The following is a 26635-nucleotide window of genomic DNA, read 5'->3' as shown; positions in this document are numbered from 1 at the left end:
GTTTGCCATGGGCAGCTTTTATGAATCCCAGAAAGAATCTTTGACTGTTATGGTCCTGAGGCTCCATAAACAAACTGGTCACTTAGAGTCCTAGCAAGCTTGTTTCTGTGTCATTCTCTACCCCCATTTGGCCACTTTTAAATCAAAGAGAAACCCCAAAACACATTAATGAGGAAAATGTTGTTATATTGCAACCCACAAAATTCCCTTAATAAATTTTCTTTTTTCATCCTTTGAAAAGGTCAAAGCCATGTACAAAACAGCAAGAGAAGAGGCTACAAAAAATGCATTAACACCACAGTGAATGGAATTAACCTACTATTCAAGTTCAACATCATTGAAATCACGGTATTTGGCCTATATTTATATCTACCTGTATGACAAAATGAGGTTCAGGTGTGATTGTGATTATTTAAGATTCTCTGAGTATAAGGGGAGTACAAGCTTAGAGTTAAGTTTTAAGGACCGATTCTGTCTTAAAACACAAGATTCTGTTAAGTAAATGAAATTTGAACAGCAGATGCTGGACAAAGTAATCAAAATAATCTTTTTGGTCAAATGAAAAAAAAATAAGCATTAATGATCAAAATGGATACAAAACTCCCAGTGAACTTCTGCGATGATGAGGAAGCCTGTCAATACAATGTTCTGTTTTATTTATTTCATTTTGAAAAATACTCTCCTTTGAAAAATACAGCTTTTTTGGAGCAAGAGTTATGCAACTTCCCTTACATAACTTTGTATCAGTGATAATCCTCAAAATGAATTGAATGAGAGCGACAGGAAGACTTCAGCATGGCTCCTCTCACCCAGAAATGTTCATCTGGGATTGGCCCAGGTACTGAGCCCACACTGATGACATCTACAGTTTAACTGAGTCTGTCCAATTTCCCAGAAACTAGGACCTAAGATGGTAGACAAGATATTCTTCAGGAAGGATCTGAATGGTATCAGAACTTAAAGAACTTTCTCTCAGTCCCATCTCTGGCCAACCTAGAGTCTTGAACTTTGGGTAATAAATGAACAATAGAACACTGGCTCCAATCCATCCTATTCAGACATCTGCAGAGCAGTTCTAACAAAAAGGAATCTGTGAACACTACCAAGAGTCATGGGGCACTGGGCTTTCTCCCAGGACTAGATGAGATGATGTCATCTTTCATGAGTCTAGTCACCCTGCAACAGACACTAAAAACACACATCTTGGCTCTGCAGTTCTCCCCTGAAAATATCCAGGCTGGAAGTTTACTCTAGCTAAAGTTTCATTCTGCTGCCTCCTTTGCAGAAAAGCTATCAATACAAAAAACTGTTGATACTAGACATAATTTAAACCTATGCAAAATATTTGATTTCAGTGGCCTTAAATTAATTCTTATTGAATAAGGAGACTAAGAAAGACCACTTCAACACATATAGACTCCATTCAAATCTAATCACAAGGTCAGAAGCAAACCAGAGTTGGATAGGATCATGGCACCACTGAGTACCAACCAAGAATCATTTCACGGCCCAAAGCAAGATGTTTCCAACACGAAGAAAAAGGCTTACAAAGTCTCCTTAACCAGACAGCAGACAATTTTTCTTTTCTTTTTTTTTTTTTTTTTGCAAAACATGATTTCTCATGAAAGGGGATTTAGAAGCGTATCAATTATTTCTCTTTAGTGCTCATTTTTTAAAAAGGAAAGCAACAACATTCATGGGAAATTTGAAGAATTAATGAAGCAGTAGGTCTTTTTTTTTTTTTACTCCAGAATAGTACCTGGGGGTGCTCTTCTACGGTCTACAGAAAACATTGTCCAGAAATGTATCACGTATGCAAGCTGAGTTTGGGATAGAATTGAGATATGTAAAGTACCTTTTTCTTTTTCGCTGTATCTGCTTATGTTACTGTTGTCACTGTACAAAGGTCCTGCCGTGGCATGGGGCTTGCAGCTATGATACTGTGCATTGAGTGTATTGACTGTTATGTGAATCAGATGCAGAAGGACCTTGCTGATATCACAGTCTCGGTATGGATACTGCTCAATGAAATGGAGGGAGAAAAATATAAACAGTTATTTTTAAGGGTAAGTCTTTCCACTTGATCTTGCTAGCTATTTTTCTCAGCCTCTTCTGGGTAAGCAGAAACGTCAATTCTTACCATGGTCTTATTTGAACAAGGGATTGTATCCCCACCCTCTTGCACCAAATTATGGATGGCAATGCATGCCAGTTTGTAAGTTTTAATTCATTTCAAGAAAATGAGCTGGCATAAACATAATATAGGAGTACAATTTTAAATAGTTTTCTGATGTAATAATTAATACATAGATAAAATATGAGGTTCTGAGCATAAACAGAGATTATGGATCCATGTTCATAGTATTTGGCTTTAAACATTTTAGAGTATATACTGGCATGGTCTACATTTCTATTTTCATTCCAAAAGTTCTTCACTTCTGAATCCTAATTGTACATCATGAATCTTCCAAAGGTCAAATTACTGTCTTACAAAATTTTGAGCTTAGATCTCTTAAATGTTCTCTCTAAAGGAATTGTTCCACCCAAAAAAAGATTGACTACAGCAACTCACCTTGTAAAGAATGACAAGCAAGGCCTTCAACCACATCTGCCGGATGTGAGGCTTTAGGGACCAGAGGGAACAACGAGGTGGCTGTTGGAAATAATGCCGGAGTTGAGGACAAGAGCAGTATTTGAGCACCTGAACCACCAAGGGAAGAAGGTGTTTTCCCAAATTAATGTTATAGTCCATAACCTGAAACAGGAAAAAAATTTAACAACTGAAGGAAAACCATAAAGAACATTTATAAGCCAAAAGGAAAACTTTGAACCATCAAAACATGAGCAAAACATTTAACATGTTTCTCACAAAATATTATTAATAATGGCCAGTATCCATAAAGGGACAAAAGTCCAATCTCACAAGAAATTTAAAAACTTGTGACTTCATTTTATCTACTTGTCTAATTATTTATCTACTTAATTATACACTGAAAATAAATTTCCTCTTTGAAAATGTCCTATTAAACTATTGTGTGCATGCTAAGTTGCTTCAGTTGTGTCCAACTCTTTGAAAGTCCATGAACTGTAGCCAGCCAGGCTCTTCCATCCATGGGATTTTCCAGGCAAGAATACTGGAGCAGGTTGCCATGCTCTCCTGCAGGGGATCTTCCCAACCCAGCGCACAGGTAGATTCTTTACCACTAGGCCACCTGGGAAGTCATATTAAACTATGACCTAGAATCAATGAAAGCATGTAGAGTTGGTAATTATGTGGGGAAACAGGCATTCTCAGACACGACTGGCAAGAGTATGTCTCAAATGTTTCAGGAGAGCAATTTAGCAACATATATTCAGAAGCAGGAAAAAGCACATAGCCTCTAAATAGCAATTAAATATATCCTAAGGAAATAAATCAGGCATTTCCAGATGTATGCATAAAGATAACCAGCATTGTAGCCACTCCAAATTGCAAATGACCTCCATATTCAACAATACGGAATTAGTAAAACAAAAGATTGTTTATATAATAACAGAATACTCTATAGACATTAAATGGAATACTGTACAAATTTATTTACATGATACAAGCTTCATAACAAACTTTAGGCTTAAAAGAGACATGGAATTTCCCAGGCAAGTATACTGGAGTGAGTTGCAATTTCCCTTCTCCAGGGGATCTTTTTGACCCAGGGATCAAACCCAGGTCTCCTGCATTGCAGGAGATTCTTTACCAACTGAGCCACCAGGGAAGCCCAGACATAAGTATATATATACATATATATGCATATACATGTACACATTCAGGCACATATGTATATCAGTATGTATAAATGATCCCATTATTATAAAAAATATGTGCACATATACACATAGTTGAGGACAAGAGCAATTCAGCAACATGTATTCAGAAGCCGGAAAAAGCACATAGCTTTTATTAGAGCTTCTCTGTAGCTCAAATGGTAAAGAATCTGCCTGTAATGCAGGAGACCTGGGCTCAATCCCTAGGTTGGGAAATTCCCCTGGAGAAGGGAATGGCTAGCCTCTCCAGTATTCTTACCTGGAGAATTTCATGGACAAAGGAACCCAACAGGCTACAGCCCATGGGGTCACAAAGAGTCAGACATGACTGAGCGACTAACACTACTACTACTAATGACCTTGAAACATGAGTTACAGAATGTGCTAGGGGAGGGCAGCCTAGATTTTTATCCTGCCACACAGATGGTAAATTGAAAGCTAACTATACATGTACACACCTATGTATGTGTGCATGTATATAGGAAGGTATGTAAACCTGGAGCCATCAACATATACCAAAATGTTAGTAACTTATTTTGTCATGGGTTTCCTGGAGATTTACATTTTAATTTTTTTGTTTATAGTTTGAAAATAAATATACATAATGTGAATATAGAAAGAGAGAAGTGAGGGAGGAAGGGTAGTGAAGTTTGCTATTTGAAGTGGTGTCTTCTGTCTCTATCACAGACAGGTGAGTATTAGTGATGATTCATCTAGTTATCAGCACCAGCAGGAGACACGCATATTGCTCCCACATTGCTTCTCTGTGTTCACTATATTAACGATCTGTTTGAGCTAAATGGTAACAGCTACGATCATGAGTTCTTTCCATGCGACAGGCACTGATGAAGGTGATATTCAATATGTTGTCTCTAGTCTTTCCCCCAAAAATCTATTACCAATGAGCAATGAAGCAAGGATGCTTAAGGCCATAACAGTTTTAATAACAGTGGCAGAGCTGAAATTCATATCCATTTCTCTCTAGCCCCAAGTTCTACACCCTTTGCAGATTAGGGCAGCCATTTGGAAAGTTAGATTTGTAGCACTGGTCAAATTAGGCATATATCTATATCTCAAGTGTGAAAGGCACTCAGTCATGTCTGACTCTTTGTGACCCATGGACTAGAGCCCTCCAGACTCCTCTGTCCATGGGATTCTCCAGGCAACACTACTAGAATGGGTAGCCATTTCCTTCTCCAGAGCATCTGAGGGATGCCCAGGGATTGAGCCTGGGTCTCCTGCATTTCAGACAGATTCTTTACCTTCTGAGCCACCTGGGAAGTCCATGTATATCCAATAGTCTATTAATTCTATTCCTGGATTCATATTCCAAAAGAATTCTCACATTGTTGAATAAGGCTGCATGTACAGAATGGTTGGGGCTTCCCTGATAGCTCACACAGTAAAGAATCTGCCTGCAATGCAGGAGACCCCAGTTCGATTCCTGGGTCGGGAAGATCCCCTGGAGGAGGGAATGGCTACCCATTCCAGTATTTTTGCCTGGAGAATTCCATGGACAGAGGAGCCTGGTGGGCTACAGTCCATGGGGTTGCAAAGTCAGACACGACTGAGCAACTAGCACTTGACTGTACAGAATAGTTACTGCTGATCTGCATGAAAGCATGAGGAGTTGGGGGCAATATGAGTGTCCATTACTGGGAATGGATAGTTAAATCATGAGAAATATACACCATGGTATATAACACAGCAGTTAGGAGTAGCAAAGAAACATGAAAAATGCCAATGATGATAATATGATATGAAGTATGTTGAATGATTAACTCAAGTCTCCACTTGAAACCAAAAAAGAGAAAGGATTAAAAAAAAAAAACCTACAAACAAAAATTCCACACTCCTTTACTATTTAATGGATAGAGTTTCACTTGAGGATGATGAAAAAGTTTTAGAGATGAAAGTGGTGATGGTTACATAAGAATGTGAATATACTTACTGCAACTGAATACTACATTTGAAAAATGACTGAAATGCTAAGTTTTGGACTTCCTGGTGGTCTAGTGGTTCAGAATCTGTCTGCCAATGCAGGGGACACAGGTTCGATCCCTGGCCCAGGAAGATCTCACATGTCATGGAGTGGCTAAGCCCGTGTGCCACAACTACTGAGCCCACACTCTAGAGCCTGTGCCCGCAACAAGAGAGGCCACCAAAATGAGAAACCCGTGCACTGCAACAAATAGCAGCCCTGGCTCACCACAACTAGAGAAATCCTGCATACAGCAATGTAGCCAAGAATCAATAAATAATATTTTTTTAATTCTTAAGTGTTAAGTTTTATGTATATTCCCCTCCCCACCCCCTATAAACCCCCAACTCCCTCTAAGTTATCAGGCTGCTGATGTCTTCTAAACACCCCTAGGCTTCTGTGGTGGTTCAGAAGGTAAAGAATCCATGTGCAATGCAGGAGACACAGGTTCAATCCCTGGGTTGGGAAGATTCCCCTGGAGAAGTAAATGGCTACTATGGACAGAGAAGCCTGGCAGGGCTACAGCCCACAGGGTCACAAAAGAGTCAGACACAACCAAATGACTAACACAATAAAGTTAACTTGCGCAAAACTTTACACTCAACCGATGTTGGCTAAATGGAATTTAATGATTCGTTTGTACTAAAAGCCTAATGGCATGACTCATGAAAGCTTCCACTTACCTGGGCAATTCCTGCAATAAATGCATTAAAGCAAGTTGACAGGCGCATTTTTTGAGGTGCAATCATGAAGCAACCTTCCTGCTGGTCATAGCCGAGTAAGACGTACAGGTGCCGTTTGACCGTGTTGAAGGCCTTGGCGCTGCTGATGTCTGACTCGGCGCTGCTCTCATCCTTGGCCATGAACTTCATGAGCACTGTAATCAGCTGGTGCACTGTCTGGTGGTCGATTCCAGCATCTTCGGGGAGCAGGTCCTTGATGGTGTTGTCATTCTCAGGAGACTGTTGTCCTGTCAGTACAAGAAAGGCCATCAGTGGGTGGCTCCCCCACAAGTAAGTTTACAGTCAAATTTCACTTATTGATAAAGCACCACTTTATCTGCTGCCTCTAAATATTTAAAGGTCTGTTCTAGACAAACTCAGACACAATATGGCCTACTAAGCAAAGCACTGCTCCCAGGATGGAAGTTATATTGTTGCATCAACAACCAATTTGGGAAGAATGCATGTGTGATAAGTCGCTTCAGTCGTGTTGGACTCTATGTGATCCCATGGACTGTAGCCCACCAGGCTCCTCTGTCCATGGGATTCTCCAGGCAAGAATGCTGGAGTGGGTTGCCATGCCCTCCTCGAGGGGATCTTCCCCACCCAGGGATCGAACCCTGGGTCTCTTAATATCTCCTGCTTTGGCAGGCAGGTTCTTTACCACTAGTGCCACCTGGGAAGAATAAGGGAATGCAACACGGCACTAGAAAGCAAAGTTATCTTCAAACAGCAAGACAAATATCTACACACAATTTGCATTTTGAGAACTTTTAAATACCTTGGCAAAGTTTTACCTTAATAAAGAGACATTTTCCTTCCAGCTTTGTAAAATAAATAGGTAAGAATAACCACAAAATAATATTCATCTAATCTGCTGAGCAACTAAAACATCCATTGGGTTACTTTGTTTAAATTATTATCTCAATTCAGTTATGTTCAAAACTCAGCTGAGGCAAAAAAAAAAGTTTCCTTCTCCAAATCCTGAGATAACAGCAGTGTGTACTCTTTGAATTATACATTCAAAATTAGAAATAGCAAATTATAAGCCCTGCTGTATGGAATGAGAAACACACAAGGGGTGGGAGGGCACAGACAGAAAGAAAGAAGCATGAACTTTTAAAAACAGAAAAACGCCACATGAAGGTGAGCTGAAAGTTCACATGCAAAGAAAAAATACCTTAGCCCTTAACTTACTTTTAACCTAACAAATAATCACATCTGAACAGGTCCCTGACATGGACTTTGTCAGTTATTTCTTAAAGTCAGAAATTATACCCTGTCTCCCCTTGTTTTCTGCTCTTTAGTTTAGGACTTTGAGGGAAGGAAAAATGAGATTTGCTCTCCTATATTTATATTTGGGGCCTTATTCAAAATACCCTCTGCATTCTTCTCCTTCCTTTGACATGAGAATTTCTGAATTGGAAACAAAGCTTTTGCCTGGTGGGTTAGACCAGCATACATCATTCTCATCTCTCATTCTGAGAGAAAACATTCTAAATGATGACAAGCTTTGGTTACAGATCATTATACAGCAAACTTAGATTCTATCCATTTAAATTAGAGCATGCAGGATACAACAAAGAGCTAGGTAGTCAGTCATATTCTTTAATTCCTCAACTAATCTGTCAAAAATCTGTCTTCCAGGACAAACCAAGAGAAACAAGACAGAAGGAATGTGTTCTGAGGACCACAGAAATTAGTTGTCTGGAGCCGAAACACTTTCTCCGAGGTAGTGATATGCAGGTAATGTCAAATTCCAAATTTACTAGTTTGAAACTGCACATAGCACAGTTTATATGCTTGGTTGTCTAGTCTTCCCCAGATGATCAGAAGAATGTTGATCTGCTCAAAAGTGATACCTTAAGATGGGATCTCGGCAATGAGTGAAAAGGTCACAGAATCAACTAAGTCTAAGAACATCTAATACAGGGGAAATCACCTAACAAACTTCCCTGTAACCCTTGGACATTAACAACATTTTCTGTCTCATAGTCTGTTCATGAAGGAATAAATATGTGCAGTGTATGTAAGAGACTTTTTTTATCAAAAAAGTATTCAAATAAAACCTAAAGATTTGTTTATGATACTGTTTCACATGCAGGAATAGTCAGTTAGTTATTAATATCATTATTTATTAGGCAGGCATGAGCCACCAGAAAAAAAAATCAATTCATGTGAAACATCCTATTTCATGAAAGGTCATAAATATAAAGCACTGATGTATATTATAATTAAATGTTTGAAATAGAAGATCAGACCAAATCGTCATTTTAAAAGTTTAGAGAACTATCTTTTCAGTATTGAAAAATATTCAATCTTGATATTTTTTTCTTCAGAGTATTATTACTTTACAACTAGAAGGAGGTTATTGCTTCAGGCAAGTTTTGGCCAAAAGCCTGACAAATGTGAGAATCTAGGTTCCCTGTAGGGTTCAATGCCATTGTAGCAGCAAGTGATGGCTATTATGATTCTATAACTTCATTCCTCAATTCATCTTAGCTCTGGGGGGCAAGGTTTAGGAGAGTATGAGATCACTCAGTTCTGCTCGGTCACCTCCAAGTCCAGACTGGCTAGACTCCAAAGCCCCAAAGTTAAAAATAGAACTGAGGAGCATTCAAGAAGGAGATGCACCTTTGCTGTCTAGCCCTGAGAGTCCAGGGAATTCAAACAGAAGAAAGGGAGCTCCAGACCAGGCTCAGCTAGGACATGGGCTCCCCATTTCCTTCTATCACCTCAAATACAGAAAATAAACCATCAGACTTCAACTTTAAATATTTCAAATCTCTTCGCCCCACCACAAGTAGATAATCATTTTCAAAGTGTGTCACCTTAACGTTTCAAATCAAATCATATTTTCCCAGTGACTAGGTGTCATTTCACAAAGGCCTTATCTTCATTTTAGATTGATCTTCATTGATCTGCAGTGCTTAGCTTTAAGGTTGTGACTTTTTGCTTTCCCTGAGCAATGAGTGATCTTTAACAACCAATTAAGTGTATTGACAAAAGAAATGGTTAATGGAACCTTTCTCATAAAGCGAAAAAAAAATCTCTTTTAATTCCAATAATTCACTCCTCCAAGTGAGGGCTTTGAAAGTCTGTACTTTGTATACTGTCTTTCTTTTAAAGGACTGTAAGAATGTGATTGGCACCACTCTTCATTAAGAAAAGTTACCTTAATCAAACCCCTAAGAAAAATGAGGTTCAGAAAGCTGAAACTTTGTTTATTTATAAAGACAGTATTACTGGTTTCAGTTCAGTTCAGTCGCTCAGTTGTGTCCGACTCTTTGTGACCCCATGAATCGCAGCACGCCAGGCCTCCCTGTCCATCACCAACTCCCAGAGTTCACTCAGACTCACGTCCATCGAGTCGGTGATGCCATCCAGCTATCTCATCTTCTGTCGTCCCCTTCTCCTCCTGCCCCCAATCCCTCCCAGCATCAGAGTCTTTTCCAATCAGTCAACTCTTCCCATGAGGTGGCCAAAGTACTAGAGTTTCAGCTCTAGCATCATTCCTTCCAAAGAACACCCAGGGCTGATCTTTCAATGGACTGGTTGGATAAATGTAAACATCTTTATTGTCGTGGAGGCAGAATGATTCCTAGCCTAACTTTAACATGGACTGGGTCCATCACGATCTGTCCACACAGTGGCACAACTGATTGAAATGCCACAGTAGAATACAATTTTATTTATTTAGAAGATCTGAAACCAGGCAGGATCAGGATCTGCTTTTCCAGACATCTCCTACTGCTCCATCCCAGAAGCTCAGCATCCTTACATAAACACTGGGCTGCTTCTGGATCTCAGAATGGAGCCAGTCTTTTGTACCTTGGTGCCTTCTCTCATGGTGCTCTATTCACCTCGCAAGGTGGCCCTCCACCCCCACCCCCAATTTTATCCCATGAATATGGCCCCCAGGAGCCCTTCTTATTATATACCCATCCTCCTCTCAGCAATTGTGATTCCCTAAATTCTATAAATCTCTAAACACAACAAAGAAGGGAAGAATAAAGACTCCTCAAAGGCAAGTCCTATGTCTTATCCAAATGTTACGCCTCTCAAAGAATCGGGGGCAGTGATTGACATATAGTAGACGCTCATCACTTGTAAATGTTTAAGTGCCCTGAATTTAAGTAAATATGTCTGATCTTTTCTACGTGGGAAAAAAATGGATGACATCCCCAAACAGCAAAGAAGTAGGTAAGGAAATAGAGAACATTCCTCTGTGGAAGTCAACTCACTGACCCCTCCAACAAGTGACAAGCCAACAAGTGACCATTAGGTAGTGGAAGGAGGTTTCCATGAGCTTACTCTGCATTTGGTCCAGAGAAACCAGTGAGCGAGCACTATAAATGAGTCTGCACTATGTTGGTAGTTCTAACTACACTACCTCACTGATCTCCCTAGCTCATTCATTCGACTTGAGGCTTCGTTCACAGCAGTTCTGTTGTGTACGCACAAAGCCACAGAAGGGCTGGAAAGATGGGACCAGATGCTAACTGCAAAGCCTTGTTTGCTTCCCATCCCTGCCTCTACCCCACATCTATCACCATGATTTACCTCCTACCCACCTGCCTCAGCCTGACTGAGAAGTCACCTGTCCACGAGACCTTCCCTGTTGCGTCCAGCTTTCCTCCCGCTGCAGTTGACATGAATGAACCTGTAGTACTATCACTTTCTCTGAAGATGAGAGTTCACTTACGTTCATACTTTATCTCTTACTTGACTATACGCAAGTGGACAGTATAAAAATTTCTGATGTATCTTTACATTCCTCCTAGTACAGCAAGTACTTTGTTCAATAGAAACTCTCATTTCCAAAACTATCATTTCAGACAAGGGCATTCCTATATAAACAATTAAATTCTAAGGCAAGAGACCCGGGTTTGATCCCTGGGTCGGGAAGATCCCAATTTTGCAAGTTGGTGAAAACATGAACTGTTAACCACCTCTAGAATAAAAAGAAAGAGCCTCAAGAGAAGTTAGTTGGAATTCTAGGCTAAACACTAAGAGGGAGGCAGGAATGCAAGAGAGTTTTACTTATGATACCCAGTATTAAGTACATTCTCTTGTTGCTATAAATTCAGACCAAGAGATCTTAAGATTTCTCTTTAGGTTGGAGCAGAATTGAAAGTATTCATGTCCCTTTAGGGATTAGATTGGCTCTTTAGACCAATTTGTAAATCTTATTCAGGAAGATCCTTTGGTCTGGACACCCATGGGCTTATATCACACTGTAGTGGGCCTAAATGCCCAGGTCAGCTCTCTGACAAGACTGGTGTCCTCGTGTCCCCTAAGACAGGAATACTCTTAGACGAACTCATTGAGAGGTAGCTATAGTGGAAAGAAAAGCAGATCAAGTCTCCCAGACTCAAGTCTCTAACTAATTAGTTACATGTGACCTTGAGCAAATCAGGCAAGCAGAATTACTTAGGCCCTCATGACCTCAGTTTTCCTGTCTGTATATAAAGTGGAAAAAATACTTAATGCATATGCAGAATTGTTGTGAAATTCGAATTAGATAATTTGCATTAAAAACACTCTTAATAAAGAGGTACGCTACATATATAAATGTTCTTGCTGTTTTTATTATTAACATTATATACCCACTATCATTTAATTACTCATTCCAGGGGATGAGAACAAGATATAATTAAGTTTCCCATGGGGTTGATACCATTTCAGTATTATCCAATTATAACCTATGGTAACTGCTGCATTATATTCAATTACTATTCAAAAGGTGTTCTGAATCACCAAAAACAAAGAATTCCTGATTCTCAAAGCATCAGTGAAAAAACAGCTTATATATAATTTATAATTATACCAACTTCCGATTAGCAGGTGAAATTGTGTATTTCATCAGTTAGGATTAAATGAAGGTGCTGAGCTCCTTCCTCCTAGCACTACCATACATGTCTTGCAAGACAGATCAAGACATGTGGGCTTGAGATCCAGATCTGTCATCAACAAGCTTGTGAAACTTGTTCCTTTCTGGAAGCCTCAGTTTCCTCTTCTGGAAAATGAGAATGTTAACATGTTTCAGCTATGACAGTCTATGAATTTTACTTATATGCACAGAGGTCTTTGAGATAAATATATATATACTTAATGACTGACTCATGTTATTGTACAGCAAAAACCAATACAAATTTGTAAAGCAATTATCCTCCAATTAAAAATAAAATTTAAAAAACACAGATTATTAACTCACAAAAAAAAGTCAACAGAGTAGCACAACTCTTTGGTAGCCTTGCAGAATTTCCCCTCTCTACAAGCATGTTTCTGTGGCAAAATTTGCTACGGGCAATATATAAAGGCTAAGATCAGAGAGTCATAAAGTGTATATCCAGTGCCAAAAGTTTTGACCTAAACGTCAACTAAAATTAAGTCTTGCAGCATAATTAAAGGACATCTGCCTTATTTTGGGCTTAATCAATAAGAGGTCTTGCACAGAGAAGCTCATTACTTGTTCCAAACAAAAGTATGTTCCTTAAACAGCAAGGTCTCTGGTTTCTATTTAATTACTATCTTAAACCACCCTGTACAATTTTATGATTATCCTGGCGTGTTTTTGCTTCCAAGGTAAAACACTCAGTGTTCAGTAAATAATAATGCAAAAATGAAAAACTAGTTTGAAACTGCCTTAAAAGCTGAGCCATCTGTTTCCAAATCTAAGCAAGGTTTGCTTATAGTGGTGTCATATAATTACCTCTCTAGAAGCTTCAGCTTTTTATTTAATTTAAACAATGCTGTCATCTGCCCTTTTTCCATCTGATCACTTTTGGTGGGACAATTAGACACCTAAAAGCTTTTCTTAAATTCAAATTACATATGTTTATGTTTTTCCAAAGACATGTGAGAGGACTCCTATGATAGGATTGTTTGCATGCATGCATGCTAAGTCGCTTCAGTCGTGTCCGACTCTGTATAACCCTATGGACAGCAGCCCACCAGGCTCCTCTATCCATGGGATTCTCTAGGCAAGAATACTGGAGTGGTTTGCCATTTCCTTCTCCAGATAGGATTGTTTAAATGGGTAAATATAAAAACTAACTTTTCAGTTAAGCCTTAAGATGAAAAGATATGATGAGAAAAAGATAATTTATGAAATTCCATAAGAACCAATCTCAAAAAGACTTAACTGAAGAGGAAATGGATGACTTTCATATTTTTAATGACACACAGGATCAGAAATTCTTATTTTTATTCTTTAAATTAAAAAAAAAAAAAAAAAACCTCAGCACAGTTGAGGCCTGAGTGATGCTCAAAACAAAGTAGAGAGAGGGGGACTTCCCTGGTTGTCCAGTGATTAAGAATTTGCCTTCCAATGCAGGGGGTGAGGGTTCCATCCATGGTCAGGGAAAAAAGATCCCACATATGGTGGGGCAATTGAGCCGGAGCGCCTCAGCTAAAGAGCCTGCGCGCTCTAAAGCCCGTGCTCTACAAGGAACAGCCCATGCACTGCAATGAAGACCCACCACAGCCCAAAACAAAACAAAAAAACAAAGTAGAGGGAGTCTGAGATGTGTCTGCTGTCCCTTTTATCTCATGAGTTTTAAAAGAGAAAATACACTTTGTCGAACATCTGCCATTTGCATTCCTAATATTAGGGGCACTCTCCCTTCTCCTCCTCTCCCACCCCTCACTGATTCTTTCTAGCAGATTATTTTTTTAATAAATTTATTTATTTATTTTTTGGCTGCAATGGGTCTTCATTGCTAGGCAAGGGCTTTCTCTAGTTGCAGTGAGCGGGGGCTACTCTTCACTGTGACGTGCGGGCTTCTCGTTGTGGCGGCTCCTTGTGCTGCGTTAGCCCCGGCTCTAGAAGGCACGGGCTTCAGGAGTTGCGGCACACAGATCGCCACATGTGGGATCTCTCCAGACCAGAGATCAAACCCATGTCCCCTGCATTGCCAGGTGGTTTCTTAACCACTAGATCACCAGGGAAGTCCCTTTAGAACACATTCTTGAATGTCTCCTTGAACTTTTCCTTCTGAGAGTATCGGAACCATTATGAAAAGTGTATTTTAAAACTATTCTTAGATGAAAAACCAGACATTGTATAGCATGATACATAGGTGGCAGTTAACCAGGTTTGTTTTGGACAAATAGGCAGGTATTCAGAATCTCCACAATTTTCCCAACAAGCACAGCATTAAGTGTGTAGATAACATTCGGTCTGTAGTAGCTTTGCCAGCATCCCTTCAACCCTAAAGATACTTTATGATAAACTAACCTATCAAAATATCAAAGGATAGTTAGTTACCCTCTACCAAGCTGAATATGATCCTCTAAAGAATGGAAATCCTCCTTTCTCTGAGAAACAGAAATGCATGTGAGAGTTGCAAAGAATCAGAAATGGCTAAGGGGATGAGTGAATGATGGTGGCTTAAATGTATAACCTTTTAAAATGTAAATGAAATGTTTTTCCTAGAGCAGATATATATGAAAGTAATATTTCTATGTGTAAAAACACATACAAATATAAGTGCTATGCATCGTTCTGTTCATACTGGCTCTCGGGGGAAAAAGTGCACACTTGGGTAACAGGATGCTTCTTACTGGACCATAAGTTAACAGGATTAAAAGTCATCTGCCAATTTGAAAATTGAAAGAATTGCCATGTCAGGGACTCACACACTTGAGCATGTGGGGTGAAACCCTTGGAGCTTTCCAATCATAATTACATCAATCAGGTCCAGTTAGAGACACCTCATTTTTTACCTTCTCCACCTGTGATAGACACTTGCACACGGCCCTTCAACGTCAGAAGTACCCACCTGGCGTCTGTTCAGGTGTCCCACCGAGAGCTGGAGCAGACTGCTCATGCCTGGTCAACCTCACAGCTTAAAAATCAACAACAACTCTATTTAAATAAGCATTAAAAACAACTTGAGCCTAGAAACATACTCAGCACTAACTGCATTGGATAGCAGGAGCAAGTTTTGCTTTCTTATTTGTAATTAACATCACAGACAAGAGGTTTACGTCCTAAAAGTTTTGTGGTTTTCTTTGAATCTAAAGAACATCCTTCAATGTGACTTCAACTCTTATCCTTCAAAAATTGTCATGTGAATCAATGAACAAGAAATATCAATAAATAAACTTCAGGTCCCAAACTGATTAGTTAAATAAAAGAGCTAGGAAATTCATATAGAAATTGTAATTTATTTAAGTACTGCTTTCTAGGATCTGATGCAGTTTCACCTGGTCCTGATACTGCTAGAGGTTATTCTTAAATGGCCATCTCTTATTATCTTTGCTCCCTGAAAAGCTGAGTTATTGATCGCTTAAAGGGCTTTCAATGACTCTTCCAAAGATCAAAATACCACATTTCCATAGCTTGTCATAAAATAGAGAAAATGCAATAAACAAAATAAAATCATATTTATGATTAAAAATGGTTATGTCACATAAAGCTGTCTTCTAAGAAATGCCAATGAAAAAGCGAACATTTCAGCTTCTGACAGGATAAAAAAATATGTTTTATGGTGCTATTAACTTCACGACAGTTATTTAAAAATTAAATCACTTCATCAATGTTACGTTTAATGCACTCATTCACTAATATGATGACAGTTATGATTTTTAATTATTTGTCATTCATGAGCCATTGCTAACCGTTACAGTTCATCTAGTTATTTGATAATTTTTTGTCTTCTTTAAAACTGCTGTATAAAGAAAGACCTTTGGAAAACAATAATATATGGTCTTTTTTTTTTAGATGGCAATGATGTTTATTTTTATTTATAAATTATCTGGTGAAACTGGGCAGAAATTCAACTTCTCCTCAGCCTGATTTTTTCTTTTTTTGAAAACACCATTATTATTGGTTTTCTGGGAGTCTGCTGGCTGCCTTTGTCATGCATTCCAAATTTCCACTCTCTTAGTTGCCATGGGTCTGGTCAGAGTTTCATCCAGGAAGCTCTTAGGTTACGATACTAGTGGTGGAAACCTTCATATTCTAGGACTCAGGAACAAATGCTTCTTCTGCATTTCATGCCATGCATCAGTGGATTTGCTGCCTTCTACGTCTCTAAACAATCCACTGCTGGATCAGGGCTTTGCTTCACCAGCAGCTGGGAAAAGTCATCCAGGGCACTGATACACCTGGGGGGACCTTCTAGGGGAACGTGAAGTTCAATGCAACTGAAGGAGCTCAGTTTGCTAAGTACATTACTCTCTGTGAACATTCAACAAGACAGGTCAGCCTCAGAAAGACATCAAACAGATTTAAAGGGAGGATGGAAGAAGATACTCAACGGATTTTGGAGGTTAGGGTCTCAGGGAGGGAGAGCGCCCTCTTGGATTCCGCGGGTCCTTTCACGCTGTCTCGGAGGGAACGCACGCTTTTCTGGCGGTTCCTTGCAAAACGAGCCCTCTTGATCTTCCACAAGGCGGCATCACTGAGGTTAGCGACATTGGTCCTCACAGCAGTGATAGCTTTGCAAAAGGAATTAGAGGTGATCATTTTCCTTAACTAGCTAAGTTATATACACCTATTCTGAAACAATCCGTGTATATTTTCAATATTAAAAATCATTTCCATGGATACACTTTTCATTCATCTGTCTCCCTCTATGATAAGATTTATATTTTTAAAAATGTAACTATTACCTGTTTCAACTATCACTTATCATTTTTCTGTTTAAATTGTAAGGTTAAATTATCTAATTTTGTTATCACTGGATAAATAGTCGAGTGGCCAGTCTTTCCTCCATCTGTTTAGAGCTGCAGGTAACTAATTACTAAGCAAGGAAGTGTAAATTTACAAAGTACAAATAAATCTCACAAAGTTGCTCACAAACATAAACAAGATGATTGAGTAATATTTAAGGAACACAGAGTCACAAATGGTTCTCATTGGTCCTCAAATGAGAATTTTGATGTTGAAGTGCCAGAAAATAGTTAACCTGCAGACTACCACAGTAGATATTCAATAAACATTTGATGAACTGAATACATGAAGTCAAGGTAGCTTCCATAATGGGAAGTGAAACTACATGCACAGAATCCAGCTTATCCAGCAAGCACAGGAATAGGAACTGACTTTTAAAGCAAGTTCTTCGTTTTGCTTACTTGTAGGAAAAGGAAATTCTTTGTTACAATCCAAATGTAGCTGAGCTTCCAAAGAAAGCGTTTCAAATCTGTTGACAAAGAACTCCCAACTCAAAGCAGGAATATCTTGCTTGAGGAAATGTAAGAGTAAAAGCTTGCTCAATATTGTGGGTCGATCTTTAACCACAGTATCAAACTGGAAGTCAAGACAAAGACACAGACCCTGGAGAAAAGATTAAGAAAAAGTCAGATGTACATACACTAAGCAAAGCGAAATAAGGCAGCCTCCTCAATACATACTTATAACGGAGAAGGATTCAACTGAAATCTTCTTGGATTGTATTTTTGGTAGGGGAAAAATGTGGGAGAGAAGTTTCTTCTAATCATTGAATATCTCTTGAATTTTGACTCAGAAATCTGAGGCTACATGTATATTACTGATTTTTCTGATACATTGTATAATAACCACTTACTCCCAATACTCAACACTATGAATGACTTTCACCATCTACTGTCTATGTGTATTCTAAAATGTAGTTTTGGAAGTATGGTTCTCTTAATAGACACTACAGGCATTAAAAAAAATTGGTTTGAGGGTATATGGATTAAGTGGTTATTATACAATGTATCAGAAAAAGTCAATAATATACATGTAGCTCAAATTTCTAAGTTAAAATTTAAGGAATAGTCAATGATTAGGAGTAACTCCTCTCCCACACTTTTTTCTCCTACCAAAAAGAAGATACACTTCCACTTACTAGGCATGTAACACTGAAAAAGTTACTTAACCTTTCTAACTCTCAACTTCTCTATCTGTAAATTTGAAACACACAAGAGGTTATTGCGAGGATTAAATGAGGTAATGCATGATGGAACACTTTTAATACATTGCCCTGGAAATACAATACATGTTTCACAAATTTTGGTTCTTCCCATTATCATTACTTTTAATAACAATATGCCAATGTGGAAAAACAGCAGAACAGGACTTTGGAGGGTCTAAACTTGGTTCTCCCCTGAATTCACTCTTTCTTTGAAAAGCCACATTATCTCTCTGAGACTTCATTCCTTCAAGTATAAAATAAAGGTGCCAAATAGGATAAACAATTCTCTCCAGGTCTCATTTTTCATGTCTCTCTGACATTAATTTGTGGCATTTCATTTCAGCAGCATATTTACCTTCTCTGATTTTGCTCTGATCTATATTATTGTTCATCTGATTTCTCTTAGCATCTAGCTTTAATGACAAGAACTTCCCACCCTGGGGCTTCCCAGGTAGTTCAGGTGGCAGAGTCTCCCTGCAATGCAGGACACCTGGGTTTGATCCCTGGACCAGGAAGAGCCCTGGAGAAGGAAATGGCAACCCACTCCAGTATTCTTGTCTGGAAAATCCCATGGGCAGAGGAGCCTAGCAATCTGCAGTTCATGGGGTTGCAAAAAGTCGGACATGACTGAGCGACTAACACTTTTCATTGTTCACTTCTTCCCACCCTGGAGTCAGTTGAATGGTAGAAAATAAACCAGCCTAGTTAAAAAGTCTGCCACATACAAAAAAATCATACAATATTGCATCTGGCAGGAATGATAGCAGCATGGGGACAAAAACTGAAAAGAAAGAATCAACAAACAAAACAAGAGGTCTGTTAATATGTTGTGTTCTGGGATGTTGTTCCCAATTTAAAAATTTCCAGTATTGAAATTGGAAGCTGAGATTAGCAAAGACTTCGTTAGACATATGTTCTTTGAGAATTTGGAGAGGGACATGCAGGAATACAGCACTGAAACTTTTAATAGTACAGAATGTGGAAAAATACACAGCACACAGATTGTTAGCAGACAAAATGTGAAATGTTAAGTTGCAAAGCCTCATGACAACCAAGAAGTCTACAGTTATGACCCAGGACAGTGACCTCAGGTTCATTCCCTGGATTCAATGGCCAAAATGACTAGTCTATCTTTCAGTTATCACAGGGGTTTATAAGAATCAAAGGGAAAAAATACAGGATATCACTTAAGAAAGGATAATGTGCTATACAAAGATGGAATAAAGTAGTTATTATGAAGCTGTATTGATATTATATTAAGAAGTAAAGTTGTCACCAATGAGTAAATAGCTCTCAAAGTCCTTCTCCGAGCAGAAAAAAAAAATTTCTGGTGTTATCAGCAGCAGCAGCATTTTGTGTGTGTTATGTGACAAATGACTCAGCGAGTTGGTACAGAAGAGCAGAGCGCCATTTGCGGAGCAGACAATGCCCATCACAGGGCAGGAACATCACCTGCAGTGCTGGCCTCTTTATGGTGTCAAGCAGGAGCCCGGCCCTCGTAGCCACAGCTGGGTTGACGTCCTCCACAGCTGTTAGGAAGCAGCAGAAGGCGTGTGCCAGGGAGTATTTCAGTAGGTGGTTTTTGGTCACTGAGTGAATATCCAGAAATCTACAGATTACAGCCACTTTTTCCACTGCAATATCAAAGGTGCACAACAACAAAAAATGACATTTATTTAGACAGTCTGAGAAATGAATCCACAGAGGAAGAAGTTAGTTCTAAGTGCCCTCACACTGATCTTAAACACCAAGTGGAAATTTCAGTGCCACCCTTCTTGAGCATTCTGTTTTATCTTTAGAGAGCATTTCTACGCAGTGCAGTAGTTTTCTGCCAGGCAGCCTTGATTCAGTTCTGGGTGTTGTTTCTTTAATGCTCTCTACTTTTGTTGAATTTCCAATCATATTTCATACTCTTCAAAAAGCCTCCATGTTCACTTCTTTGTCCATTCTACAGAGATTCTGCAGGCATGTTCTACAGAGGCTCTGCAGACCACATAAAGAGGTGGGACATGCCCACCAGGGCTAGCTCTAGGTTCTTAGTATGTCATGAAGTGATATGACAACCACTTCCTGGGGCTATAGAAGCCACATATTTCTTCCATGAAATAGATGTACCCTTACTTGATAGAGTTCTAATTATTCTGCAAATCTATGTTGAATTATTCCAGCCACTCTTTAAACATAGCTTTATAAAAGTTATAGTAGCTGGTAAAGCAATATAGTTCCATGCAAAGACATTTCAGATCTTTATTTAAGCTTTCCAGCAGCCTAGAGAGAATATTTCTTCTATTCTTTTCCACTTTTGACACTCTATCATCCTTAAAGAGTTTGCTGCTGAAATTCTGCTATTCTGTAAAGTCACTCTGACTTTCTAGAATGTCCTTTCCATCCCATGAACACCTGCAAAATTACAACTCACTTACCTGTGGCATTTGTGTGTTCATATATAGCTATATGACATATTTCCTGTTGTGATCTTGAATTATATTTGTACCTTTCTAGTTTCTTAACCTCTTACATGTTTATATTTGGTCAATCAATTAAATTAAGAGCCTCTTAAGAGCAGGAATCTGTTCACACTATTTTTGTTACTTCCATAGTACCTAGTACATATAGTACTTATTCAATAAATTCAGAGATTCATTTTTTATATACATGTATATACAAAACTAAGAGATCATTCTACTTTTGTTATATAAAATATACCTATAAATATTTTATATATAAAAAGCAGAGACTTTGCGGACAAAGGTCCACATAGCCAAAGCTATGGTTTTTCCAGTAGTCATGTACAGATGTGAGAGTTGGACTGTAAAGAAGGCTGAGCACCGAAGAACTGATGCTTTTGAATTGTGGTGTTGGAGAAAATTCTTGAGACTCCCTTGGAATGCAAGGAGAACAAACCAGTCCATCCTAAAGGAAATCAGTCTTGAATATTCACTGGAAGGACTGATGCTGAAGCTGAAGCTCCAATACTTTGGCCACCTGATGCAAAGAGCCAACTCATTAGAAAAGACTCTAATACTGGGAAAGCTTGAAGGCAGGAGGAGAAGGGGATGACAGAGGATGAAATGGTTGGATAGCACCACCAACTCAATGGACATGAGTCTGAGTAGGCTCTGGGAGTTGGTGATGGACAGGGAAGCCTGGCGTGCTGCAGTCCATGGGGTTGCAAAGAGTCAGACATGACTGAGCGACTGAAGAGCAACAACAAAAGAGATCATTCTAAGTACTCGGGGGAGACGGAAGTAAATGGAAAAATGAACTGCTTCGGACTGAATGTTTGTGTCCCCTCCAAAAACTGATATGTTGGAATCTTAATTCCCAATGTAATGGCATTTGGAGGTGGGACCTTGGGAGGAAATTAAGTTTAGATGACATCATGAGGGCAGGCTCCCTATTATGGGATTGGTGAACTTATAATAAGAAGAAGGGAGACCAGAGTTCTCTCTCGCTCCACCATGTAAAGATACAGCAAGAAGGCAGTCATCTACAAGACAAGAACAGAACCCTCACAAAGGAACCAATACGCTGGAGCCTTGATCTTGAACTTCCCAGCCTCCAGAATGATAAGAAATAAATTTGTGTTGTTTAAGCCACCCAGTCTATGGTATTCTGTTATGGTTTCTCAAGTAGACTAATTATGTGAATGATTCTCAGATCTTGACTTCAAAGTCAAGTCAACTAAAAGAGATAACACAAGTACAATTATAACAGAAATGTAATGTAAAAGGCTGGAACTGCCATTAACAAGGTAGAAATAAAATGCTACGGGAGATTAGAGGATAAAGAAATGACTTTCCACTGAACAAACAGAGAAAGTGAAACCCTGTGGGAGCATTTGAAGACTCATGAAATGGAGGTGGCATTTGAATGGGACCTTGAATGGAAGAAAGATTCATTAGAAAAGACCCTGATGTTGGGAAAGATTGAAGGCAGGAAGAAAAGGGGACAACAGAGGATGAGACGGTTGGAAGGCATCACTGACTTGATGGACACAAGTTTGAGCAAGCTTCAGGAATTGGTGATGCACAGAGAAGCCTGGCATGCTGCAGTCCATCAGGTCACAGAGTCAGGCACGACTAGGTGACTGAACTGAACTGAACTGAACTTGAATGGAAGAGGACTTCAGATGGAGAGCACAGAATGGTCAACACATGGATAAAGAAAAGCAAAAAGCAATGGAGAAATAGCAATGGCATATGTAGAAAGAAAAGCGAGAAATAAGGCTACAAACACGTGCAGTTAGACCATGGGAATCTTTGAATGTCAGTTTAAGGACTCTGAACTTTATTCTCTAGGCATCTAAAGACCTATTAAAATTTTTTGAGTAGAAAAGCAACATAATCAGATATTTAACTGCTTTATTTGTATTCAAATGTCTATAAAATGTTGCCAATACCATGTAGTCTTTTGCTAGAAAGTTTTACTCTAATTTCATACAATATCATGTGCTGTCACATAAATAAACCAGCCCTGGGATTCATGGGACATTAAAAGCAAGAACTCCTTGAGGGGATCAGATGTTAGAGAACTAAACTCAAAGTATAGTAATTAACTCACCTGATGGAACTTCCATTTCTCTGCAAAATTTCTGAGACACTAAAATATACCAAACCATTCTGACCAGGCACACTGTGGTGTGCCAACCCTGCTTGCTACCCCTTGAGAGTGGGAGTACCAGCAGATTAGAGTGACAATGAGGCCAGCAGATATAAGACTAAGACACACCCATGTTCATTCCATGCCATGTTCCTCTAGGAACCTGCCATTCTAAGCACTAGGAATGACAAGCATCCCTGCAGACTTGGTCCCTGATGTTTCAATGGCAAGAGTACTACAGCAGAGCTTCTCAAACTCCATTGAATTACCTGGAGAGAACTTGTTAGAAATATAGATTTCTGGCCTCACCTCCTAAAATCCTGATGCAGTAGGTCTAGGATGAGGCCCAGTAATCTGCATTTTAAGCAAACATTTCCAGGTATTCCATTGCAAGTAACCTACTAGGCTGACTACCATTCACACTAGGACCCCTTTGAGAGTAAACAAGGGTACAATTAATAAGCACTTCTGGACAACAGGCATACACTGGGACTATCTTAGACAAACCTAGACAGGGTCAACCTACCTAAGGACCATTCTGAAAAATTCTATTATCAAGGAAGCTCAATTAAGTAGAGCCAACAAAGAACACTAGCAAGCAGGACAACACCTTCTAAAAAGAAGGGAGGAAAAGGAAGGGCCAGAAAGAGATATCATGACTGGACATCTGGTTTACCTTGTGAACCAGAGAGAATTTTTAAGCTAATACAGTGGTACCTGCTTCAAACCTCATCTTCCAGTCTTTGCTGTTGAAATTGCCATTTATGATTGTCCAAAAGATGTCAGCACCATGAGGAAGTGACAAAGCGTGAAGAAGGAGAGGAACTGCCAACGAAGACAGCTGGGAGAATTCAGATTTGACGACCCTCCACAGGCTGGGGAATCAAGAAAAAGCAAAGTGGTTACAGTTACAACAAACTTTCTAGAAATAAATCTTATTATCTTAATTTATGGGAAGTGTCATTAACAGATAGCTGGTAGGGATGCTCATTCACAAGACTATAATCCTCTGATACACTCTTTTTCTATGTTCTTTTTCGATGTTAATTCTTTTTAAATGTTTGGCTGCATTCTGTAGCATGTAGGACCTTAGTTCCCCGACCAGGGATCGAACCCTCAACCCCGACATTAAGGTGGAGCCTTAATCACTGAACTGCCAGGGAAGCCCTTTCCTATGTTAATTTTTTTTAAGAAATTACTTTTATATAAGAACACAGAAAAATGCTACCAGTTAACATTGCATGTTAACATAAAGTTTTAAACTGTATATTATAAATCCAGGCACAGAAATGGACAATGACTGTTAAATAATAACTGATATTAGTTATATTAAGGTGATGAGGTGATAAGTGATTTTTGAAAATGCTCTTACAGTGAACATTTGGAGAATTTTATTGGTTTTGTTTGCCTAGCATCCTCTTATTCTTATTCTAGCAGACAACTCTTTTCCTATTAAGAACAGCCTCTGCACCAACTGGCAGGGTTGTTAATCAAGTTCCCCCATCTTCTCTATCCTAAGAGTGAACACAAAGCCCAGACTAATCAGAATACTTCAATGTAATGAATAGAGTGATTAGTCCAGGGGTGGGCATGTGACCAAGCATCTTGTTCCAGGCTTTCGACCTAGCATCCTTTTCCAGGCTTTGGTATGTATTCTGAAATCTCAAGAATGAAGTGAGATGTGGCTCTAGAGCTGCTGGCCACCCTGTCCCACCTCACAGGGGCAGCCTCCTGAGAAGAAGCCAACACAGAGAGAACGAGGCTAAGCAATGGGCAGGGAGGGAGAAAGGGGTAGGGGAGGAGAGAGAGAAAACAAACAGAAAGGGAGAGGCATCCCTGGTAACATCTTAGGAATACTTGCCATTCCTAAAATCAGACCAATACTGCTCAAAAACGCACCTTAGTAAGTTAAAGCAAAGTCCCTAACAATACATGCCAGGATAATTCTGAATGCATATTTTTAGTAATAATATTTTCAAATTTTTTATTCAATTATCTGAAGTATGGCTTTTGTTTGTTTTCACTTTGGTTTATTTTGTTTTGTTTCCTCTTTGGCTCTAAAGTTAACACCAGAATCAAAATGACATTTGACTTCCAAGCAAGAATATAAATTTTTTTGCCACTCAGTTTGCAGTCATTTCTTAGGGCAGCCTAGGAAACTAGCATATTTCCCCCTCCAGCGTAGCTGAAACCTGACATCTTGCTGGTAACACAATTTCCCCTTAACCTCTCTATGAATCTTCACCCTTGTCTTCACTAGCTCCACACAATCCTTGCTTTCCATGGCTTCCTCCAGGCCTTCTCTTACCAACCTCTTTCTTTTGAAACCCATGCCATCCACCTATAGGGCCCTGTCCCCTCTCCCTTCCCTGCTGAATGTGGTCCCTGCTAGACTTCCTCCTCATCCAAGCCTCTGCCAATGTCTCTAGTGAATCCAGCCATGGTCTCACAGGTCCACCTCTTCCTGTCACAGTGGCCTTTATCTTAAGGCTGAGAACATTCAGTTCCCACCTCTGATCCTGACTTAGGCTATTTTTCCCCCTTTTCTGTACTCTTCCCCCAAATGTCAAACCTCTTTTGGCTTCGCTTGCCTCCAGTTTTAGACAGGATCCCAGAGTCAACCATTTTGATCCTCTGGAATTCCTCATCCCTCTGAACTTCCACCATAATCAAAGCACTAATCCCCACTCCTGAATAAACCCATTGCCTACTTTTATCCACTTCCAGGCCCCAGAATACTGGTGAAAAAATCCACAAATTCCTACATGCCTGGCCCATCACAGTTAGGTGCCAGCTCACCTCGGCAAGGTCCCAAGGCTAGTGCTTCTTTGATTTCTTGCTGATGCCTTACTGCTTCCCTCATGTAACCTGTTCCATATTTTTTTCCATATTCTTCAAGCTCCCAACTCAATCTTTATCGCCCCCTCCCTCTCAGAGGAAGACATCAGCATTTACTATTCTTAAGGTTCTAGTTACTTGTTACGATCCCCTTGACACTTCTCCTTTTCCTACAAATGCATCTCCCTTCAAAGGAAAAGGCATTCCTCCTCTTTCTCCCCACCCTTGTTCTTGATCACATGTGCCTGCCTTCCAGGACTTGGCTCCACCAACTACTCCCTTTCCTCTGCTCCTTTCTATGGACCATAAATGTTTCAAACTTCTTTATTCAAAAAACACTTGACATCTACTTCTTTTCCCCTCCAAGTATCTGATCATTCCCTCTTCTTTGAACAAACTTTTCAGAAGGGAGTTCTGTATTATATCTTAACATTCCCAAAGCCTCTGCAAGCTCTTTGCATACCCTCATATGCAGATGGTCCCCAGTGATCTCTTTTCTTCACGTGCTGTGCTGTGCTTAGTCACTCAGTCACATCTGACTCTTTGTGATCCCACGTACTGTAGCCCACCAGGCTCCTCTGTCCATGAGATTCTCCAGGCAAGAATACTGGAGTGGGTTGCCATGCCCTCCTCCAGGGGATCATTGCAACCCAGGGATCGAACCCAGGTCTCCTGCATTACAGGTGGATTCTTTACTGTCTGATCCACCAGGGAAGCCCAAGAATAGCCTGTCCCTTCTCCAGGGGATCTTCCTGACCCAGAAGTCAAACCAGGGTCTCCTGCATTACAGGTGGATTCTTTAT

The 26635-nt window shown here is 39.6% G+C and overlaps 1 protein-coding gene across 3 annotated transcripts in view; it reads right to left on the bottom strand.

Moving 5' to 3' along the window:
* UNC79 (unc-79 homolog, NALCN channel complex subunit) overlaps positions 1-26635 on the bottom strand; it is a 209032-nt gene that overhangs the window by 84551 nt on the left and 97846 nt on the right. For 2 of the 3 annotated variants that reach the window (XM_068991239.1, XM_068991238.1), the window contains exons 20-26: positions 23712-23869; positions 19845-20026; positions 17590-17791; positions 16774-16953; positions 6466-6752; positions 2573-2755; positions 1856-2018 (exon numbers count right to left, since the gene is read on the bottom strand). In XM_068991239.1, the coding sequence (XP_068847340.1) occupies positions 1856-2018; positions 2573-2755; positions 6466-6752; positions 16774-16953; positions 17590-17791; positions 19845-20026; positions 23712-23869 (1355 nt within the window). Of the gene's footprint in view, positions 1-1855; positions 2019-2572; positions 2756-6465; positions 6753-15290; positions 15357-16773; positions 16954-17589; positions 17792-19844; positions 20027-23711; positions 23870-26635 lie in introns of all 3 variants that reach the window. The other variant, XM_068991237.1, reaches the window with a different exon arrangement.

Source organism: Capricornis sumatraensis, chromosome 19 (genome assembly GCF_032405125.1).
Source record: "Capricornis sumatraensis isolate serow.1 chromosome 19, serow.2, whole genome shotgun sequence".
NCBI classification, from domain to species: Eukaryota; Metazoa; Chordata; class Mammalia; order Artiodactyla; family Bovidae; genus Capricornis; species Capricornis sumatraensis.
The sequence above is the reverse complement of the archived record's forward strand: the minus strand, read 5'-3'. Positions and strand labels throughout refer to the sequence as shown.